This window comes from Leucoraja erinacea, chromosome 11 (assembly GCF_028641065.1).
Source record: "Leucoraja erinacea ecotype New England chromosome 11, Leri_hhj_1, whole genome shotgun sequence".
Lineage (NCBI taxonomy): Eukaryota > Metazoa > Chordata > Chondrichthyes > Rajiformes > Rajidae > Leucoraja > Leucoraja erinaceus.
In genome coordinates, this window is record NC_073387.1 from 55,904,696 (window position 1) to 55,923,660 (window position 18,965).

The window sequence follows — 18,965 nt, forward strand, 5'->3', positions numbered from 1 at the left end:
TCCTCACTTATGGGTGCTGTCTGTACGGAGTTTGCAACAGCTCACGGGAGGTCCCCCTCCCCTCCCCACCCCCCATCAATCTGAAGAAGGGTTTCGGCCCAAAACGTTGCCTATTTCCTTCGCTCCATAGATGCTGCTGCACCCGCTGAGTTTCTCCAGCTTTTTTGTGTACCTTCGATTTTCCAGCATCTGCAGTTCCTTCTTAAAACAATTCTTAAGGGGTTGGACAGGCTAGATGCAGGAAGATTATTGCCGATGTTGGGGAAGTTCAGAACTAGGGGTCACAGTTTAAGGATAAGGGGGAAATCTATTAGGACCGAGATGAGAAAATCATTTTTCGCACAGAGAGTGGTGAATCTGTGGAATTCTCTGCCACAGAAGGTAGTTGAGGCCACACAGTTCATTGGCTGGATTTAAAAGGGTGAGATGTGGCCCTTGTGGCTAAAGGGATCAGGGGGTATGGAGAGAAGGCAGGTACAGGATATTGATTTGGATGATCAGCCATGATCATGTTGAATGGCGGTGCAGGCTCGAAGGGCCGAATGGCCTCTACTCCTGCAACTATTTTCTATGTTTCAAAGTCTAAATTCATGCCCAATGAGCTCCTGTTTTGGTCACTTGCCCACTTGGTTAACTCTCCTGTTCTCTCCCACCTCCCGTTCAGAGCGACGAGTCTGAAGATGAGGAGCCTTGCGCCATTAGCCACAAGTGGACCTTTCAGCAGGACTGCAAGAGGTGGTCTCGAGTGGAGACCTTCGAACTGTTCCATTCGGGACAGGGAAGCCTCTCCCTGCCTGGCAGCCCCTGCCTGCGGACCGTAGACAGCGACGAGATCATGTTCGCGGAGTTGGTGGAGATACAGGAGGTGTCGTCGATCCATAGCAGCAGCAGCAGCAGCAGTAGCAGCGGCGGTAGAGTTGGTGATACCACCACCTTGCCAAAACACTCCGTCCAAGCCTCGGGCTTTGACCCAAGCCGGGCTTCCTCCAGATGCTCCTCTGCAAAGTCACCGTCTGCCGACCCCTGCTTCAGTGGCCCACCCTCCCCCAGAGACTTCCCCGCTCTGGCCCGCGATGGCAAGTCCTCCAAGCCAAAGGCCAAAGGTCTACTGAAGAAGATGGAGGGGTTTCGGTTGAGAGGTCGCGGCCAGCAGAATCAGGGTGCCCACCCCAGGCAGAGGCCGGTCATCGGCCACCCCGTGTTGCAGGAGGGCTTTGGCCAAGAGAAGCTGAGGAACTTGAACTGCGTGGGCTTGGCCGAGATGGAGGAGCATCTTCTGGGCCAGGACGTGTTGTGCTCCTCGCTAGCCTCCCGCAGCAGCAGCGGCAGCGGTGGCAGCACCGCCAGCAGCCAGTCCGGCAACAGCAGCAGCGCGGTCAGCACTCCCAGCCCCGTCCTGAGGACTCGAGGCCGAACCCTTCGCCAAGACAATGTCAATCCCACCCCGCGGGACAGCGGCGGTCCCCAGCCCGGGGGCGACCACTTGCTCTTCCACGTCCCGGGGGGACACGAGCCGGGGACGTTCCCCAAAGCCCTCCAGCACGGCTCGGCCGACACCTCGGTCAACTGGAGGACAGGCAGCTTCCACGGCTACCGGGGGAGCGGGGCGGCGAGGCTGAGCGGCGGGCCGAATCCCCGGGGTGCGCTGGACAACCGGACCAGCATTTACGACAACCTGCCCGGTGGCCACGTCCTCCCGGGGGACGATGATGATGATGATGATGTGTTCACAGAGTTAGACGAGGTCGCAGGCCACGGGAACGACCTCCAGGGGCTGGTGGCCAAGTGGACGGAGAAGTTTTCCGACGACGGCGAATCGGACTCTGCGAACGACTCCACGTCTCCCTACCCTTCTTCTCCAAAGGAAATCCACTTGGAGATCGAGAAACACCCCGGGAGGGCACACGGGGAAACGACACCCAACGTGGCTGACAAGTCGGCCGGTGAATTAGATGCCCCAGATGTTCATTTTGACAGGGACTCTGGAGTCGGCTCATCTCTGAAGCTCCCTAGCAGGTACTCATTTTTGTTTTAAGAAGGAACTGCAGATTCTGGACAATCGAAGGGAGACAAAAGTGCTGGAGGAACTCAGCGGGTGCAGCAGCAGCTATGGAGCGAAGGAAATAGGTAACGTTTCGGGCCGAAACCCTTCAAGGGTTTCGGCCCGAAACGTTACCTATTTCCAAAAGGATTTCGGCCCGAAACGTTGACTATTTCCTTAGCTCCATAGATGCTGCTGAGACCATAACTCAGCGGTACAGGCAGCATCTGTGGAAGGAACATGGATAGTGTGACGTTTCACAGACTGTGCTGGAGTCAGGACTCAGCGGATCAGGCAGCATCTGTGGAGAACATGGAGAGGTGACGTTTCACAGAGTGCTGGAGTAACTCAGCGGGTCAGGCAGCATCTATGGAGAACATGGATAGGTGACGTTTCACAGAGTGCTGGAGTAACTCAGCAGGTCAGGCAGCATCTATGGAGCTAAGGAAATAGGCAACGTTTCGGGCCGAAACCCATACCTATTTCCAAAAGGATTTTGGCCCGAAACGTTACCTATTTCCAAAAGGATTTCGGCCCGAAACGTTACCTATTTCCAAAAGGATTTTGGCCCGAAACGTTACCTATTTCCAAAAGGATTTCGGCCCGAAACGTTACCTATTTCCAAAAGGATTTTGGCCCGAAACGTTGCCTATTTCCAAAAGGATTTTGGCCCGAAACGTTGCCTATTTCCAAAAGGATTTCGGCCCGAAACGTTACCTATTTCCTTCGCTCCATAGATGCTGCTGCACCCACTGAGTTTCTCCAGCACTTTTGTCTACACTCATTTTTTGATTATTAACTGAAGATAGACACAACATGGTGGAGTAACTCAGCGGGATCGGCAACAGCTCGGGAGAGAAGGAATGGGTGACGTTTCGGGCCGAGACCCTTCTTCACAGAAGGTAGTTGAGGCCACACAGTTCATTGGCTATATTTAAAAGGGAGTTAGATGTGGCCCTTGTAGCTAAGGGGATCAGGGGGTATTGAGAGAAGGCAGGTACAGGATACTGAGTTGGATGATCAGCCATGATCATATCGAAGTGCTGAATGGCCTACTCCTGCACCTATTTTCTATGGTTCTATGTTTCAGACTTCAGAGGGAGAGGGAGACACAGAGATAAGGAAGTGTGAGGTGTGAAACGGAGACATCAAAGGAGATACGGTCAAGAAAAATATAGAATAGATCGTTGTTAATTGGGAGAAGCTGACAACATAGCATACAGAGAAAAAAATCAAGGGACAGTCAGAATGGGATAACGATGTTATTAACTGAATGACAATAGACAATAGGTGCAGGAGTAGGCCATTTGGCCCTTTGAGTGATCATGGCTGATCATCCCCAATCAGTACCCCGTTCCTGCCTTCTCCCCATATTCCCTGACTCCGCTATTTTTAAGAGCCCTATCCTGCTCTCTCTTGAAAGCATCCAGATAACCTGCCTCCACCGCCCTCTGAGGCAGAGAATTCCACACTCACCACTCTCTGTGAGAAAAAGTGTTTCCTCGTCTCTGTTCTAAATGGCCGACCCCTTATTCTTAAACTGTGTGGCCCCTGGTTCTGGGCTCCCCCAACATCGGGAACATGTTTCCTGCCTCTAGTGTGTCCAAGCCCTTAACAATCGTATATGTTTCAATAAGATACCCTCTCATCCTTCTAAACTCCAGAGTGTACAAGCCCAGCCGCTCCATTCTCTCAGCATATGACAGTCCCGCCATCCCGGGAATTAACCTTGTAAACCTACGCTGCACTCCCTCAATAGCAAAAATGTTCTTCCTCAAATTAGGGGACAAAAACTGTACAGAATACTCCAGGTGGGGTCTCACTGGGGCTCTGTACAACTGCAGAATGTTTTTATGATTGTTGGCAGATCAATTTCCCCTCCTGGGATAAACAAACTCCTCTAGTATCGTCAATCATCGCGCCCTTCATCCAGTGTTGATCAGTCTGGGCGACTTGTGAGAAATCTGTTGACAGTTATCTAATTTCTCTCCTCCCACTTGTGGCTGATCCTTCACGAGATAATTAAACTCATTAAAAACAGATTTACTCCAAATTATTGAACCATCTGAAGAATGGTCTCTACCTGAAACGTCACCCGTTCCTTCTCTTCAGAGATGCTGCCGGTTCCCGCTGAGTTACTCCAGCATTTTGTGTCTACCTACATATTGAACCTGGTGTCAGATTTAGATGGGATGGGGGCGGGGGGTTAAGGGGGCAGGGGTGGGATGGTGGCTGAAGGGGTTTAAAACTGACCTCCGCTAAGATGATGAGTTTCACTAATCCTTTTTGCAAGGCATTTACTGAATGGTAACTGGTTTATCTGATCATTCAAAGACTGTAGATGGTGACGACAGATTGTATTTACAAATAACCAGCCTGATCTCCCGGTGGCTCAGCACTTCAACTCCCCCTCCCATTCCGAATCATGCTTCTACTATATAAGCCTTCTAGACCGCTAAGATCTTCTGAAACCAATCTGTTAGTGATTCCCAGAGTAAATACAAAACATGGGAAAGCAGGATTTAGTTACTATGCAACAAATAGCTGGAATAAACTTCCTGAAGATTTAAGACTTGCCTCAACTTTGACCACTTTTAAAACAAGACTGAAAACTTTTATGTTTACTTTAGCTTTCAGCTAAATCTTAACTACATTGCACTTTTAACTTTTGCACTTTTTTTGCACTTTTTATAATGCATTTTTAGTTTTGCTTTTCTTTTCTTTTAGTTCTAAAAACAGAAGGAGAGGGGGGGGGGGGGGGAATTTTATTTCATTTTATTATTTCATTTTATTGTATGACATGTTTTTATGTGAAGCACTTTGAGTCTGCCCCGTGTATGAAATGTGCTATATAAATAAAGTTGCCTTGCCTTGCCTTGCCTTTCTGTCCTGGGCCTCCTCCATGGCCAGAGTGAGCCCCACCGCAAATTGGAGCAGCAGCACCTCATATTTCGCTCGGGTAGTTTACACCCCAGCGGTAAGAACATTGACTTCTCCAATTTCAGGCAGTCCCTGCTTTCTCCCTCCTTCCCCTCCCCTTCCCAGCTCTCCTACAGCCTATAGTCTCCGCCTCTTCCTTTCTTCTTCCCCCCCCTCCCCCCACCCCTACATCAGTCTGAAGAAGGGTCTCGACCTGAAACGTCACCCATTCCTTCTCTCCAGAGATGTTGCCTCACCCGCTGAGTTACTCCAGCTTCCGGGTTTTCGCCGACAGTCGCTGAAAAAATCGCCTAAGTGGGACAGGCCGTTAACTCGACCCTAGATTAGAATTAGATGAGTCATTTTGTTTCTTGAAGTGAAAAAGAATTTCCTTTTTCCGGCAAAAATCTTCGTCTTGCTGGATCTTTGATTCCATTTCTGTTTGTAATGTTTACTTCCTGGTTTGTTCATGCACCATTTTTTGTCCTTGTGACGGAATGCTTGCCAACTATATTTGTTGAAACCGTTGCAGGCGGGGGAGAGACTGCTGGCCTAGTGAGAAGAACATGAATCATCACAACCTCCACCTACACATCGACGGCCAATCTGCTGCCCAGCTCAACCTACTGCAGAAACTCGCTCTCCTGAAGCTGACTGCCCTGATGGACAAATACTCCCCCTCCAGCAAGCAGGGCTGGATCTGGTAGGTGACCAATGTATGGGGCACTCATAGACATTCTTTAGCCACTGTTCAACAAAGAATGCAACTTGAGTCTTGTAATAGCATTATGACCTGAACGGAAACTAGCCTCCGAGACCAAGAACAGGCTTGGCGATCGCATCAATGAACACCTCCGCAAAGTCCGTCTGAACCAACCTGATCTCCCGGTGGCCCAGCACTTCTACTCCCCCTACCATTCCCAATCAGACCTTTCTGTCCTGGGCCTCCTCCACTGTCAGCGAGGCCCAGAGCAAATTGGAGGAACATCACCTCATATTTCGCTTGGGTAGCTTACTAGAATATATTATTTGTAGATCAAAGCCAATGGTGTGGTCTCACGCCCTGAGTAATATTAGTAGTAATATTAAAAGATTTATTCAGATATTACTTGTTATTCCTGCACATTCTCCCTGGGACTGTCATATGTGAGAGAATTTCCTCCTTGTACACTCTGGTTTTTCCAAAGGAATCTCATTGTTGTGAAACATATGTTATTAAAAATAGAGGCAGAAAACACAGACAAGTGTGTGTGTGGGGGAGTCCAGAACCAGGGGCCACAGTTTAAGAATAATGTGCGGGGAAACACTTTTTCTCACAGAGAGTCGCTGGTCGGCAGTGGAGAGGCGGTTCTCTGGATGCGCTCAAAAGAGATCTAGATAGGGCTCTTAAAAATAGCGGAGTCAGGGGATATGGAGAGAAGGCAGGAACGGGGTACTGATTGTGGATGATCAGCCATGATCACATTGAATGGCAGTGCTGGCTCGAAGTGCCGAATGGCCTACTCCTGCACCTATTGTCTATTGTCTATTATACATTCTATAATTGTATTTTATTTCTATGCATCTACTTATAGATTATCGCTTCTAAGTTGTGTATAACTACATCTTGATTTTAAAAATTGTCCAAACACCAAGCATTTGCCAACTCTGCCACCTCTGTAATCTTTATGTTTCTTAAGATTGACCAATGCCTTCTAAATCCCACAATAGTTTAGAGAAACAGCGTGGAAACAGGCCTTTTGCCAAGCGACCAGCGATCATTATAAGTAGATGCATAGAGGGACAATTTAACACATACAACAAATGTACGTCTTTGGAATGTGGGAGGAAACTCACATAGACAGGGAGCAGCAAACTCCTACAATCAGCACCGCAGGATCGAACCCGGGTCACTGTGCTGCAAGCGCGAAGCATTTTGTCACTCTGCATTTTTTATTTTAATACATAAATTTTATACATTAATACAGGTGACTATTTTTTGAAATGAGGTTCAGAATTATTCTCAGATGAACTTGTTAAAACATTTAAAACTAAATTTAGTTATCAGTTTTGCTAATCAGGCTACTAAATATCGCAAACTCCAAAAAAAGCTCTGAACTGCATAGACTTGAACTTCGACATTGATTTTGCCTTTTTGCACTATTATGGTTTGCTTGTTCTGTGTGTGTGCGTGTATATACACGTATATATGTATGTGTGTGTATAAAATGTGTGTATGTGCATGTGTGTCTATAAAATATATTTGCATATTTATGTGTGAGTGTATGTATGTTTGTTTATGTTACATTATATTACAGCTGCTCCTCCACTTACGGTGGGGTTACGTTCCGATAACCCATCGTAAATCGAAAATGTCGTAAGTCGAAAACGCATTGAATACACCTCACCTCGCAAACACTCTCTCTCTCTTCTGATACGGCTGGAGAATAGTGGGAGATGGCACTGGGACATCTGCACGTGTAGCTGGGATGGTCCTAAACTGCGCGCGATGGCCATTACTGGCTTTCCGCCTTCACGCTGGTCAATTATTTTCACCTGGAGCAATCGCCTTCCTCTCCTTCTCCTCACCAGAAGCAGGAGATGCAGATGACCCCGTTTTGGAGACGTGATGGGATGCAAAAACACCATACATTGTATCCAAAAAACGCTCGCAACACAGTACACTGTAGACTAGGGGTCGGCAACCTACGGCCCCCGGGCCGAACGCGGCCCGTAACGCAAAATCATCCGGCCCGCCGGGCGCAGAGCTCTGTCTGTACCGCATCCGGCGCAAATAGCCGCCGGCACGGCAGCGCACCTTCTGCGAATACGTTTAAGAAAGAACTGCAGATGCTGGAAAAAGCTAAGGCTCAGCGGGTGAGACATGCGAGGATTACACGAGGCTGCCTCACCCGCTGAGTTTCTCCAGCATTTTTGTCCACCTTCTGTGAGCACGTGATTTGATGCCCGCCATCCCGGGGCGGGATCCGTGTGTACACGTGATAGATGTGGCCCGCCATCCGGAGCGGGATCCGTGTGTACACGTGATAGATGTGGCCCTCCATCCGCTCACAGACGTGGCCGACTGTACAGAACAAGGTTGCCCACCCCTGCTGTAGACTATCGGTTGTCTACATTAGTGATGGCGTGTCTGACTGGGAGCTGCGGCTCGCTGACGTTGCCCAGCGGCACGAGAGAGTATCGTACCGCATATTGCCAGCCCGGGAAAAGATCAAAACTCAAAATTTGAAGTACGGTCTCTACTGAATGTGTATCGCTTTTGCACCATGGTAAAGTCGAAATGTCGTAAGTCGAGGAGCATCTGTATATCAGTGTGTGTGTGTGTGTGTACACAGAGAGAGTACATTTTCACTTATTATTTTGTGCTGCTGTAAGTATTTCATTGCTCTGTTAGAACATGTGACAGTAAAACTCTCTCGCTGCCTATGGACTAGAACAGGTGGCAGGTGTGTCGTTCCGTATTGTTTTAATGGCTGTCTGGTTGAATCCCTAGGGCTGTTCCAAAGTTTATCAGGAAGATAAAGGCCCCGGATTTTAAGGACAGAGTGGTATTTGGGGTACCTCTGCTGCTCAACGCCCAGCGTACAGGACATGCGTTGCCAAGAGGAGTTCTGCAGGCCATGCAGTTCCTGCGGTCATACTGCCTCGACCAGGTTGGTTTTGTTCTATTCCTGCATTTTGTTTGCTGCATAGAAACATAGAAAATAGGTGCATTTGGCCCTTCGAGCCATTCATTGTGATCATGGCTGATCGTCCCCAATCAATAACCCGTGCCTGCCTTCTCCCCATATCCCTTGACTCCACTAGCCCCTAGAGCTCTATCTAACTCTCTCTTAAATCCATCCAGTGACTTGGCCTCCACTGCCCTCTGTGGCAGGGAATTCAACAAATTCACAACTGTTTGGGTGAAAAAGATTTTTCTCACCTCAGTCTTAAATGGCCTCCCCTTTATTCTAAGACGGTGTGGCCCCTGGTTCTGGACTCGCCCAACATTGGGAACATTTTTCCTGCATCTAGCTTGTCCAGTCCTTTTTATAACTGTATATGGCTCTATAAGATATCCCCTCATCCTTCTAAACTCCAGTGAATACAAGCCTAGTCTTTTCAATCTTTCCTCATATGACAGTCCAGCCATCCCAGAGATCAGTCTCGTGAGCCTACGCTGCACATATATTAGTGCTGCTTGAGTTGGCCGTTGATGCGACCTGCTTTGTAAAATAAAAATCACCGCACACCTAAGTATTATAACCCTGACCCTATCTGTACCTTAAGGGAGAGTTGCTGCTTTATAGCAACGGAGACCCGGGTTCGATCCTGGCCCGTCTGATGCTGTCTGTGTGGAGTTGGTACATTCTCCCTGTGACCACATGGTCCTCCAGGCACCTGGGTTTCCTCCCACATCCCAAAGACGTGCTGGTTTGTTGGCTTCTGTCAACATTGTCCTTAGTGCGTAGGGAGTGAGACTCAGGACAGTCGATATTTGGCGTAGACCCGTTGGCCAATGCCTTGTTTCCATGTTGTTATGAACACTCGCGAGATTCACAGCTAGGGTCGCCAACTGTCCCGTATTAGTCGGGACATCCCGTATATTGGGCTAAATTGGTTTGTCCCGTACGGGACCGCCCTTGTCCCGTATTTGACTGCTACAACTCGGGTTGAGAGAGCTGTCGGGTCAGAGCGCCGCATCGGGCCCCGCCTCACCCGTCCCGACATAGTGCAGCCCATGGAGCGCAGCAGCAGCAGCAGCGCCTCGCCCGTGGTCCCGTCGGTCGGTCGGCAGCCCGGCCAGCTGTCCGACCTTCGGACCTTCGCTCACCGCCGACACCACCGCCACCCCTCCTTCTCACGGCCGATCATCGGTTCATGAGTTGGACGGGGCGCTGGACTTTGCACGCGATGTCGTGCGGCCCGGGGCCAAAACTCCTCAGCTGGCCCCGCCTGCTGGGCTTTGTGTGCAGTCCAGCACACGGGGCCAACTCATCATTCACCCAGACACGGCCCAGTCGGTCAATGAATTGCCGTCGGGAATTTGTCCCGTATTTTGTCCGTTTGTCCCTTATTTGGGAGTGAGAACGTTGGCCACCCTATGAACAGCCTTGAGGTTTGCATCGTGCTTGTTACTAATGTTTAGGTGTGTGGTGCACTGGCTTCTATTTTTGTGTATTCTCCTGAAGATAAGCTGATTCGATCCGGTGGGCGGCGCGACTCTGGTCAGCAGCGGCCTCTGCAGTCTGTCCGCATTTTATTATTTTCTGTTTGTGTTTTTTTTATGTAGTTTTTGTTATTTTTTTTTTGTTGGGGTGTGTGTGTGTGGGGGGCGTGAGGTGGGAGGGAGGGGGAAACTTTTAAATCTCTCCCTGCACGGGAGACCCGACCTTTTCTCGTCGGGTTTCCGTTGTCGTTGGGGCCGCAACGAGGAGCGGCCTCCAACAGGAAGAAGCCGGGGACTCTGGTGCTACGACTCACCGTCGCCGTCGCGGGGCTGGCCGAGTCCGGAGCGGGTGGAGCGGTGGAGGAGCGCTGCTGCTGCTGCTGCTGCTGCGGCCCGACCGGAGAGTCGGAGGCTCCAACGGCAGGTCTGTGGACGGCGGCACCGGGAGCCCGCGGGTCCCTGGAGGGAGACCGCTTTTCAGGGCTCTCGCAACGGCGACTTCCCCCGCCCGAGTTGCGGGGTTGAAGAGCTCCTGGAGCGGGGCCTGACATCACTGCCCCGCGCGGCTTGGAATGGCCGCGGGACTCTGCGAGCGCACACCGGGGGCTCTAACATCAAGAACCCGGTGTGCGACCTTGCACCACCCGGCGTGGCTTTAATGGCCGCGGGACAATCGCCATCACCAGCCGGGGGCTTTGACTTTGACTCTGACATCGGGGGGGGGGGAGAGTGCAGTGGAGAGATAAGTTTATTTGGCCTTCCATCACAGCGATGTGATGGATGTTTATGTAAATTATGTTGTGTCTTGGGTCTATGTGTTTGTAATGTATGGCTGCAGAAACGGCATTTTGTTTGGACCTCAAGGGGTCCAAATGACAATTAAATGTATCTTGTATCTTGTATCTTGTGATTGTGGAATTGCAAATAAACTGTCCTTGCCAAGCCCATGATTAGTTGAGTTTCGAGATGCAGCCGGGGTAGGGCCCGCAAAGTCCGTGCCAACCAACGCCCCCCGGACGCTAGCATGTACCTACACATTAGGGACAATGGGAGGAATCCCACACAGTCACAGAGAGAACGTACAAACACTGTACAGGGGGCACATGAGGATGGGATTGAACCCGGGTCTATGGCGCTGTAAGGCAGCAACTCTACCGCTGCGCCGCTGTGGAACCTGATGGTCATTATCATTTCAGAGTCGTACAGCGTGGAAACCGGCCCTTCGGCCCATCTTGCCCGCACTGGCCAACATGTCCCACCTTGCACTAGTCCCGCCTGCCTCCATTTCCCTCTAAACTTGTCCTATCCATGTGCCTGGCCAAATTGTTTCTTAAACTTTGCAATAGGACCTGCCTCAACTACCACGTTTCATAGGCAAGAGGTGCAGGAGTAGGCCATTCGGCCCTTCGAGCCAGCACCGCCATTCATTGTGATCATGGCTGATCATCCCCAATCAGTGCCCCGTTCCTGCCTTCTCCCCATATCCCCTGACTCCGCTATCTTTAAGAGCCCTGTCTAGCTCTCTATTAAAAGTATTCAGAGAACCGGCCTCCACCGTCCTCTGAGGCAGAGAATTCCACAGACTCACAACTCTCTGCGAGAAAAAGACTCACAACATCTCTGTTCTAAATGGCTTACCCCTTATTCTGAAACTGTGGCCCCTGGTGTGAAAACGTTACCCATTGGATTCCCATTAAATCTCCTCCCCCCTCCCGTCCCCCCTCCCGCCCTCACAAACCTATGTCCTCTGTTTTAAATGTTTAATTATTTATCGTGCATTAGGTTGGATTATTCAGAAAGTCTGGAGTGAAGTCAAGGATCCAAGCACTACGGGAGATGAATGAGAATTGCCCTGATGGTGTGAGCTATGAGGGCCAGTCTGCGTTTGATGTGGCTGACATGGTGAAGCAGTACTTCCGTGACCTCCCTGAGCCACTCTTCACTACAAAGCTCTCAGAGTCGTTCCTTCACATATATCAGTGTAAGTGCTGCACGGGCCACGGAACGTCCACTTCTCATTGTCATAGAAACATAGAAACATAGAAATTAGGTGCAGGAGTAGGCCATTCGACCCTTCGAGCCTGCACCGCCATTCAATATGATCTTGGCTGATCACCCAACTCAGTATCCCGTACCTGCCTTCTCTCCATACCCCCTGATCCCTTTAGCCACAAGGGCCACATCTAACTCCCTCTTAAATATAGCCAATGAACTGTGGCCTCAACTACCCTCTGTGGCAGAGAGTTCCAGAGATTCACCACTCTCTGTGTGAAAAAAGTTCTTCTCATCTCGGTTTTAATGGATTTCCTCTTTAACCTTAAGCTGTGACCCCTTGTCCTGGGCTTCCCCAACATCGGGAACAATCTTCCTGCATCTAGCCTGTCCAACCCCTTAAGAATTTTGTAAGTTTCTATAAGAGAATTTTGTAAGTTTCTATAAGGCAAATCTTAGCAATGGGTTTTAGTTTTCTAGTTTAGTTTAGAGATACAGCGCGCAAGCAGGCCCTACGGCCCACCGTGTCCGCGCTGACCAGCGATCCCCGCACGTTAACACTATCCCACACACACACACACTAGGGGCCATTTATACATTTGATCCCAGCCAAATAAACTATTTAAACCTGCAGCATTTAAATCTTTGGAGTGTGGGAGGAAACCGAAGTTCTCAGAGAAGACCCACGCAGGTCTCTGGGAGAACGTACAAACTCCGTACAGTGGTCGGGAACGAACCCGGGTCTCTGGCGCTGTAAGGCAGCAACTCTACCGCTGCGCCACCATGCCACCCGAATTTGTGAAGTGATTCTCGGAGCCCTGTGTTACTTGATGTGAATGACACAGTCGTGGAAACCTCCCGATAAGTTCCTCTTGAGCAAGACCAGGCCTTGCTCTGCTCTCTAAGTGGTTGAACCTTCATCTCAGCCTGAAGCCTCCAGCTCTTGAAATGGATAATGCAATCTCTTTTGCCACTTGCTAGCCATCAGTTTTAATGAGGCACAAGTAGCTTTTTTTTTCCAGTTGGTGGATGGAAAGGGAGAGGTTTTTGATCCTAACTCAAAAGCATACACAACGTTAAAGGCTGGCAAAGTAATGGCAGCTGGCCATTCGTTCATCTAATTAGGGGCGTTCTTCCGTCGCACCCTCCCTATTCCTCAACAGTTGGGGCGTAACACGGTGGGGCAGCGGTCGAGTTGATGTCTTACAGCGCCAGAGACTCCGGTTCGATTCTGACTATGGGTGCTGTCTGTACGGAGTTTGCACGTTCTCCCCGTGACCGTGTGGGTTTCCTCCGGGTGCTCCGGTTTCCTCCCACACGATGTACAGGTTGTTCAAGAAGGAACTGCAGATGCTGGAAGATCGAATGTACACAAAATTGCTGGAGAAACTCAGCGGGTGCAGCAGCATCTATGGGGCGAAGAAAATAGGCGACGTTTCGGGCCGAAACCCTTCTTCAGACTGATGGGGGGTGGGGGGGAGAAGGAAGGAAAAAGGGGGAGGAGGAGTTGCCCGAGGCCAGGGCGATGGGAGGAGAAAGCTCGAGGGTTAAGGAAGGGGAGGAGACAGCAAGGGCTAGCAAAATTGGGAGAATTCAACATTCATGCCATCAGGATGCAAGCTGCCCAGGCGGAATATGAGGTGCTGTTCCTCCAATTTCCGGTGTTGCTCACTCTGGCAATGGAGGAGACCCAGGACAGAGAGGTCGGATTGGGAATGGGAGGGGGAGTTGAAGTGCTGAGCCACCGGGAGTTCAGGTAGGTTGTTGCGGACTGAGCGGAGGTGTTCGGTGAAACGATCGCCCAACCTCCGCTTAGTCTCCCCGATGTAAATTGTACAGGTTTGTAGGTTAATTGGCTTTGGTAAAATTTGTAAATTGTCCCTGGTGTGTAGGATAGTGCTAGTGTGCGGGGATCGCTGGTCAGCATGGACTCGGTGGGCCGAAGGGCCTGTTTACCTGCTGTATCTCTAAACTAACCCTGTACTAAACTAATTTAAACATCCTCTCTCCAAGCCCATTGTCTCCCATGCCACAGTTTACGGAACATGCTGACTTTCATTTAATGCATCCTCCCTTCCACTGACTCCATCTGCCGCGGCAAGGCCAGCAACATCATCAAGGACCAGTCGCACCACGACCACTCCCTCTTCTCCCCTCTCCCATCAGGCAAAAGGTACAGAAGTGTGAAAACACACACCTCCTGATTCAGGGACAGTTTCTTCCCAGCTGTTATCAGGCAACTGAACCATCCCACCACAACCAGAGAGCAATGCTGAACTACTATCTACCTCTTTGGTGACCCTGGGACTATCTGATTGGACTTTACCTTGCACTAAATGATATTCCCTTATGTATCTCTACACTGTAGACGTCTCAATTGTAACATTGTATTGTCTTTCCGCTGACTGGTTAGCACGCAACAAAAGCTTTTCACTGTACCTCGGTACACGTGACAATAAACTAAACTGAACTGATTTTGCTGAAGGCTAGAAAGGTTGATTATTCGGCCTTGCTGGTCGACCCTACTTTGATTCATCTTCACAATGGCCTTACAGCAATTCGGCTATAAAACACTACAGATGTGTGTGTTTATGTGTGTGTTTCTGTGTGTGTGTTTCTGTGTGTGTTCTGTGTGTGTGTGTGTGTATATATGTGTGTGTATATGTGTGTGTTGGCGTATATATATATGGGTGTGTGTGTGTGTGTGTATATATATGTATGTGTGTGTGTATATATATATGCGTGTGTGTGTGTGTATATATGTGTGTGTGTGTATATATGTGTGTGTGTGTGTGTGTGTGTGTATATATGTGTGTGTGTGTGTGTGTGTGTGTGTACATGTGTGTGTGTGTGTGTGTGTGTGTATATATATATATATGCAGTACAACTATGCAGAGACTAAAGGTGGCATATAACGATGCCATGAGAACACTTCTAAGGCAACCTAGATGGTGTAGTGCCAGTAATATGTTTGTGGCTGCAGGAGTCGGTACTTTAGAAGCTATCCTAAGACACCACATGTATAAATTCATTTGCAGGATAAATGACTCTAAAAATGTGCTTATTGTGGCCTTGTCAAACATAAGGGTTAGCACTACACGCTACGAATCCCAGTTGTGGAGACACTGGTATCGTTGTCTCGTTGTAGGACACTGATCATCTTTTAATCTGGATTTTTAACTTAAGTATTGTGGGTTTTTGTTAAATATAAATGATGATGTTTTTATGTGATATACCGTGATTTTATATATATTTATGATATTTAATATGCAATGCATTTTTAATGTAATGTTGCCCCTTGTCTGGACCTTGAGTCTGTAATACAGTTTATTATTATTATTATATATATGTGTAGAATAGAATAGAATATAGAATAGTTTCTTTATTGTCATTGTAACATGAACCATGTACAACGAAATTTAAAATGTCAGCCAGTCAGTGCAGCATTTTCTAAAAGCTAACGATACATACAAGGTAAAATATTAAAGATAAACAACTAAATAAATATCACGGACAAAGCACGCATACACACCCAACCCTCCATCCTTCTGTCGATTCCACAGTTACCACAGTCCCTTAGTCTGTATCGCCTGTATGTGTATGTGTGTGTGTGTGTGTGTGTGTGTGTATACTGTGTACACGCACACACAGAACTTTTTTCCTTTTCTCTCTCTGAAATGACCATATTGTTTACAGCGTACTATGTTTACATATCCTGTCGTGCTGCTGTAAATTATGAATGTCATTGTTCTATCTGGGACACATGCCAATAAAACATTCTTGCCTCTTCTCTCTGACCTCCCTCTGCAGATCTGCCAACAGACCAGCGATTACCTGCTGTCCAATCCGCCATCTTGCTCCTCCCAGATGAGAACCGTGAGGCTCTGCAGTCTCTCCTGTGCTTCCTCTGTGACGTCGTGGCTTGTGTCAACGAGAACCAAATGACTCCCACCAACCTCGCCGTCTGCCTGGCCCCATCCCTCTTCCACCTCAACACCCTGAGAAGGGAAAGCACTTCCTCGAGGTAAGGCTTGGTCTTTCTGCAGGCCAGCAGAGAGCTGGAGCACATGGTGGACTCGTGAAAACGCTTTCACCTTCACATTTGATAAAGAGAAGCTTCTGGGATAATTAAATGGAGATTTGTAGGATTTAGTTTTGTTTAGAGATAGAAACGTAGAAAATAGGTGCAGGAGGAGGCCACTCTGGAACTCTCTGCCACAGAGGGTAGTTGAGGCCAGTTCATTGGCTATATTTAAGAGGGAGTTAGATGTGGCCCTTGTGGCTAAGGGGATCAGGGGGTATGGAGAGAAGGCAGGTACGGGATACTGAGTTGGATGATCAGCCATGATCATATTGAATGGCGGTGCAGGCTCGAAGGGCCGAATGGCCTACTCCTGCACCTAATTTCTATGTTTCTATTCGGCCCTTTGAGCCAGCACCGCCATTCATTGCGATCATGGCTGATCGCCAATCAATAACCCGTGCCTGCCTTCTCCCCATATCCCTTGACTCCACTAGCCCCTAGAGCTCTATCTAACTCTCTCTCAAATCCATCCAGTGACTTGGCCTCCACTGCCCTCTGTGGCAAGGAATTCCACAAATTCCACAACTCTCTGGGTGAAAAAGTTTTTTCTCACCTCAGTCTCAAATGGCCTCCCCTTTATTCTAAGACTGTGGCCCCTGGTTCTGGACTCGCCCAACATTGGGAACATTTTTCCTGCATCTAGCGGGCGAAATCGGGCCCTTTCGGCCCACTGAGTCCACGCCGGCCAGCGATCACCCCGTGTACACTAGCGCCACCCTACACACACTAGGGACAATTTACAATTATTTACTGAAGCCAATTAACCTACAAACCTGCACGTCTTTGGAGTGTGGGAAGAACCCGGAACACCCGGAGATAACCCACGCGGGTCACGGGGAGAACGTACTTGACACCGTCCAGACCGCGTCCCTAGACAGGATCGAACTCGGGTCTCTGGCGCTGTGAGGCAGCAACTTTACCGCTGCGCCACCGTGTCACCATGCAAACCCAGTTTGGGTTTTGTTTTAGCTCAGCTTATTGTCGCCTTTACCGAGTTGCGGTGAAAAATCTTTCTGTTGCCTGCTGTCCAGTTGCGGAAAGGCTAGACCTGATTCCAAATAAGCCGTCCACAGTGTTATAGATATGGGATACAGGGAATAATGGGATAGCATTTAGTGCAAATAAAAGGAATAGTATTTTGTTGAAATAATGGGAATGACGTTTAGTGCAGGATAAAGGGAGTGGCGTCTAGTGCAAACACACGTCAGGATTCTGGTCTCCTAATCTGAGGAAGGACATTCTTGCCATAGAGGGAGTACAGAGAAGGTTCACCAGACTGATTCCTGGGATGTCAGGACTTTCATATGAAGAAAGACTGGATAGACTCGGCTTGTACTCGCTAGAATTTAGAAGATTGAGGGGGGATCTTGTAGAAACTTACAAAATTCTTAAGAGGTTGGACAGGCTAGATGCAGGAAGATTGTTCCCGATGTTGGGGAAGCCCAGAACAAGAGGTCACAGTTTAAGGAGAGTGGTGAATCTGTGGAATTCTCTGCCACAGAAGGTAGTTGAGGCCAGTTCATTGGCTACATTTAAGAGGGAGTTAGATGTGGTCCTTGTGGCTAAAGGGATCAGGGGGTATGGAGAGAAGGCAGGTACAGGATACCGAGTTGGATGATCAGCCATGATCATATTGAATGGCGGTGCAGGCTCGAAGGGGCCGAATGGCCTCTACTCCTGCACCTATTTTCTATGTTTCTATGTTTCTTGATCCAGCTGATATGTTGTTTAAGACAGAACTGCAGATGCTGGTAAATCGAAGGAAGACAAAAGTGCTGGAGAAACTCAGCGGGTGCAGCAGTATCTAGGCAGCGAAGGAAATAGGCGACGTTTCGGGCCGACCCCCTTCTTCAGACTGATTCAGACTTCAGTCTGAAGAAGGGTTTCGACCCGAAACGTCGCCTATTTCCTTCGCTCCATAGATGCTGCTGCACCCGCTGAGTTTCTCCAGCACTTTTGTCTACCTCCAGCTGATATGTGCTTGTAGCTGTCGAGTGGCCTGTGGTGTGTGTTCTGACACAGCATGGGCTGGTTCTGTCCCAGTTTCCACTGCTCACTGATTGCAGCCGCTCGCAAGAGAGAGAATGTTGAGTTATCTCCCGCAGAGAGGAACAGCTTTGAATATAATAATTGCAGATAAAGAGGCTCTTTCATTTTATCTGGCCTGACTTCAAAGCCGCCTGAAACGCTGGCTGGAGACTTGCCGCCTGCCGTCTCCTGATAGTTACACGTCTCTGCTGGACTGGAGGGAGGCTGTGAGATAGGGTTTTTTTTCTTTCCTTGTACTAAATGTTATGTCCACCATCAATGGATAACACCAGCTAACCGGAGAGGAATTTTGGAAAGTTAATTTTATTTTCTCGTCTCTCTCTCTAGGGTGGGCCAGCGGAAATACAGTCTGGGCAAGCCAGACCAGCGGGATCTGAGTGAAAACCTGGCAGCCACACAAGGGTTGGCGCACATGATTGCAGAGTGCAGTCAACTCTTCCTGGTAAATAAGCATCTGTAAACCCGAACCATTTTGCTTGTTGTGAAATTCAATAGGCAATAGATGCAGGAGTAGGCCATTCGGCCCTTTGAGCCAGCACCGCCACTCAATGTGATCATGGCTGATTATCCCCAATCAGTACCCCGTTCCTGCCTTCTCCCCATATCCCCTGACTCCGCTATCTTTAAGAGCCCTATCTAGCTCTCTCTTGAAAATATCCAGAGAACCGGCCTCCACCGCCATCTGAGGCAGAGAATTCCACACTCACAAATCTCTGTGAGAAAAAGTG

At 49.0% G+C, this 18,965-nt stretch overlaps 1 protein-coding gene across 2 annotated transcripts in view; it reads left to right on the forward strand.

Moving 5' to 3' along the window:
• Window positions 1-18,965, forward strand: part of si:dkeyp-23e4.3 (rho GTPase-activating protein 7) — a 103,457-nt gene that overhangs the window by 70,112 nt on the left and 14,380 nt on the right. For both annotated transcript variants that reach the window (XM_055643333.1, XM_055643334.1), the window contains exons 5-10: window positions 665-2,016; window positions 5,493-5,663; window positions 8,454-8,613; window positions 11,895-12,093; window positions 15,915-16,128; window positions 18,565-18,679. In XM_055643333.1, the coding sequence (XP_055499308.1) occupies window positions 665-2,016; window positions 5,493-5,663; window positions 8,454-8,613; window positions 11,895-12,093; window positions 15,915-16,128; window positions 18,565-18,679 (2,211 nt within the window). The remainder of the gene's footprint in view (window positions 1-664; window positions 2,017-5,492; window positions 5,664-8,453; window positions 8,614-11,894; window positions 12,094-15,914; window positions 16,129-18,564; window positions 18,680-18,965) is intronic.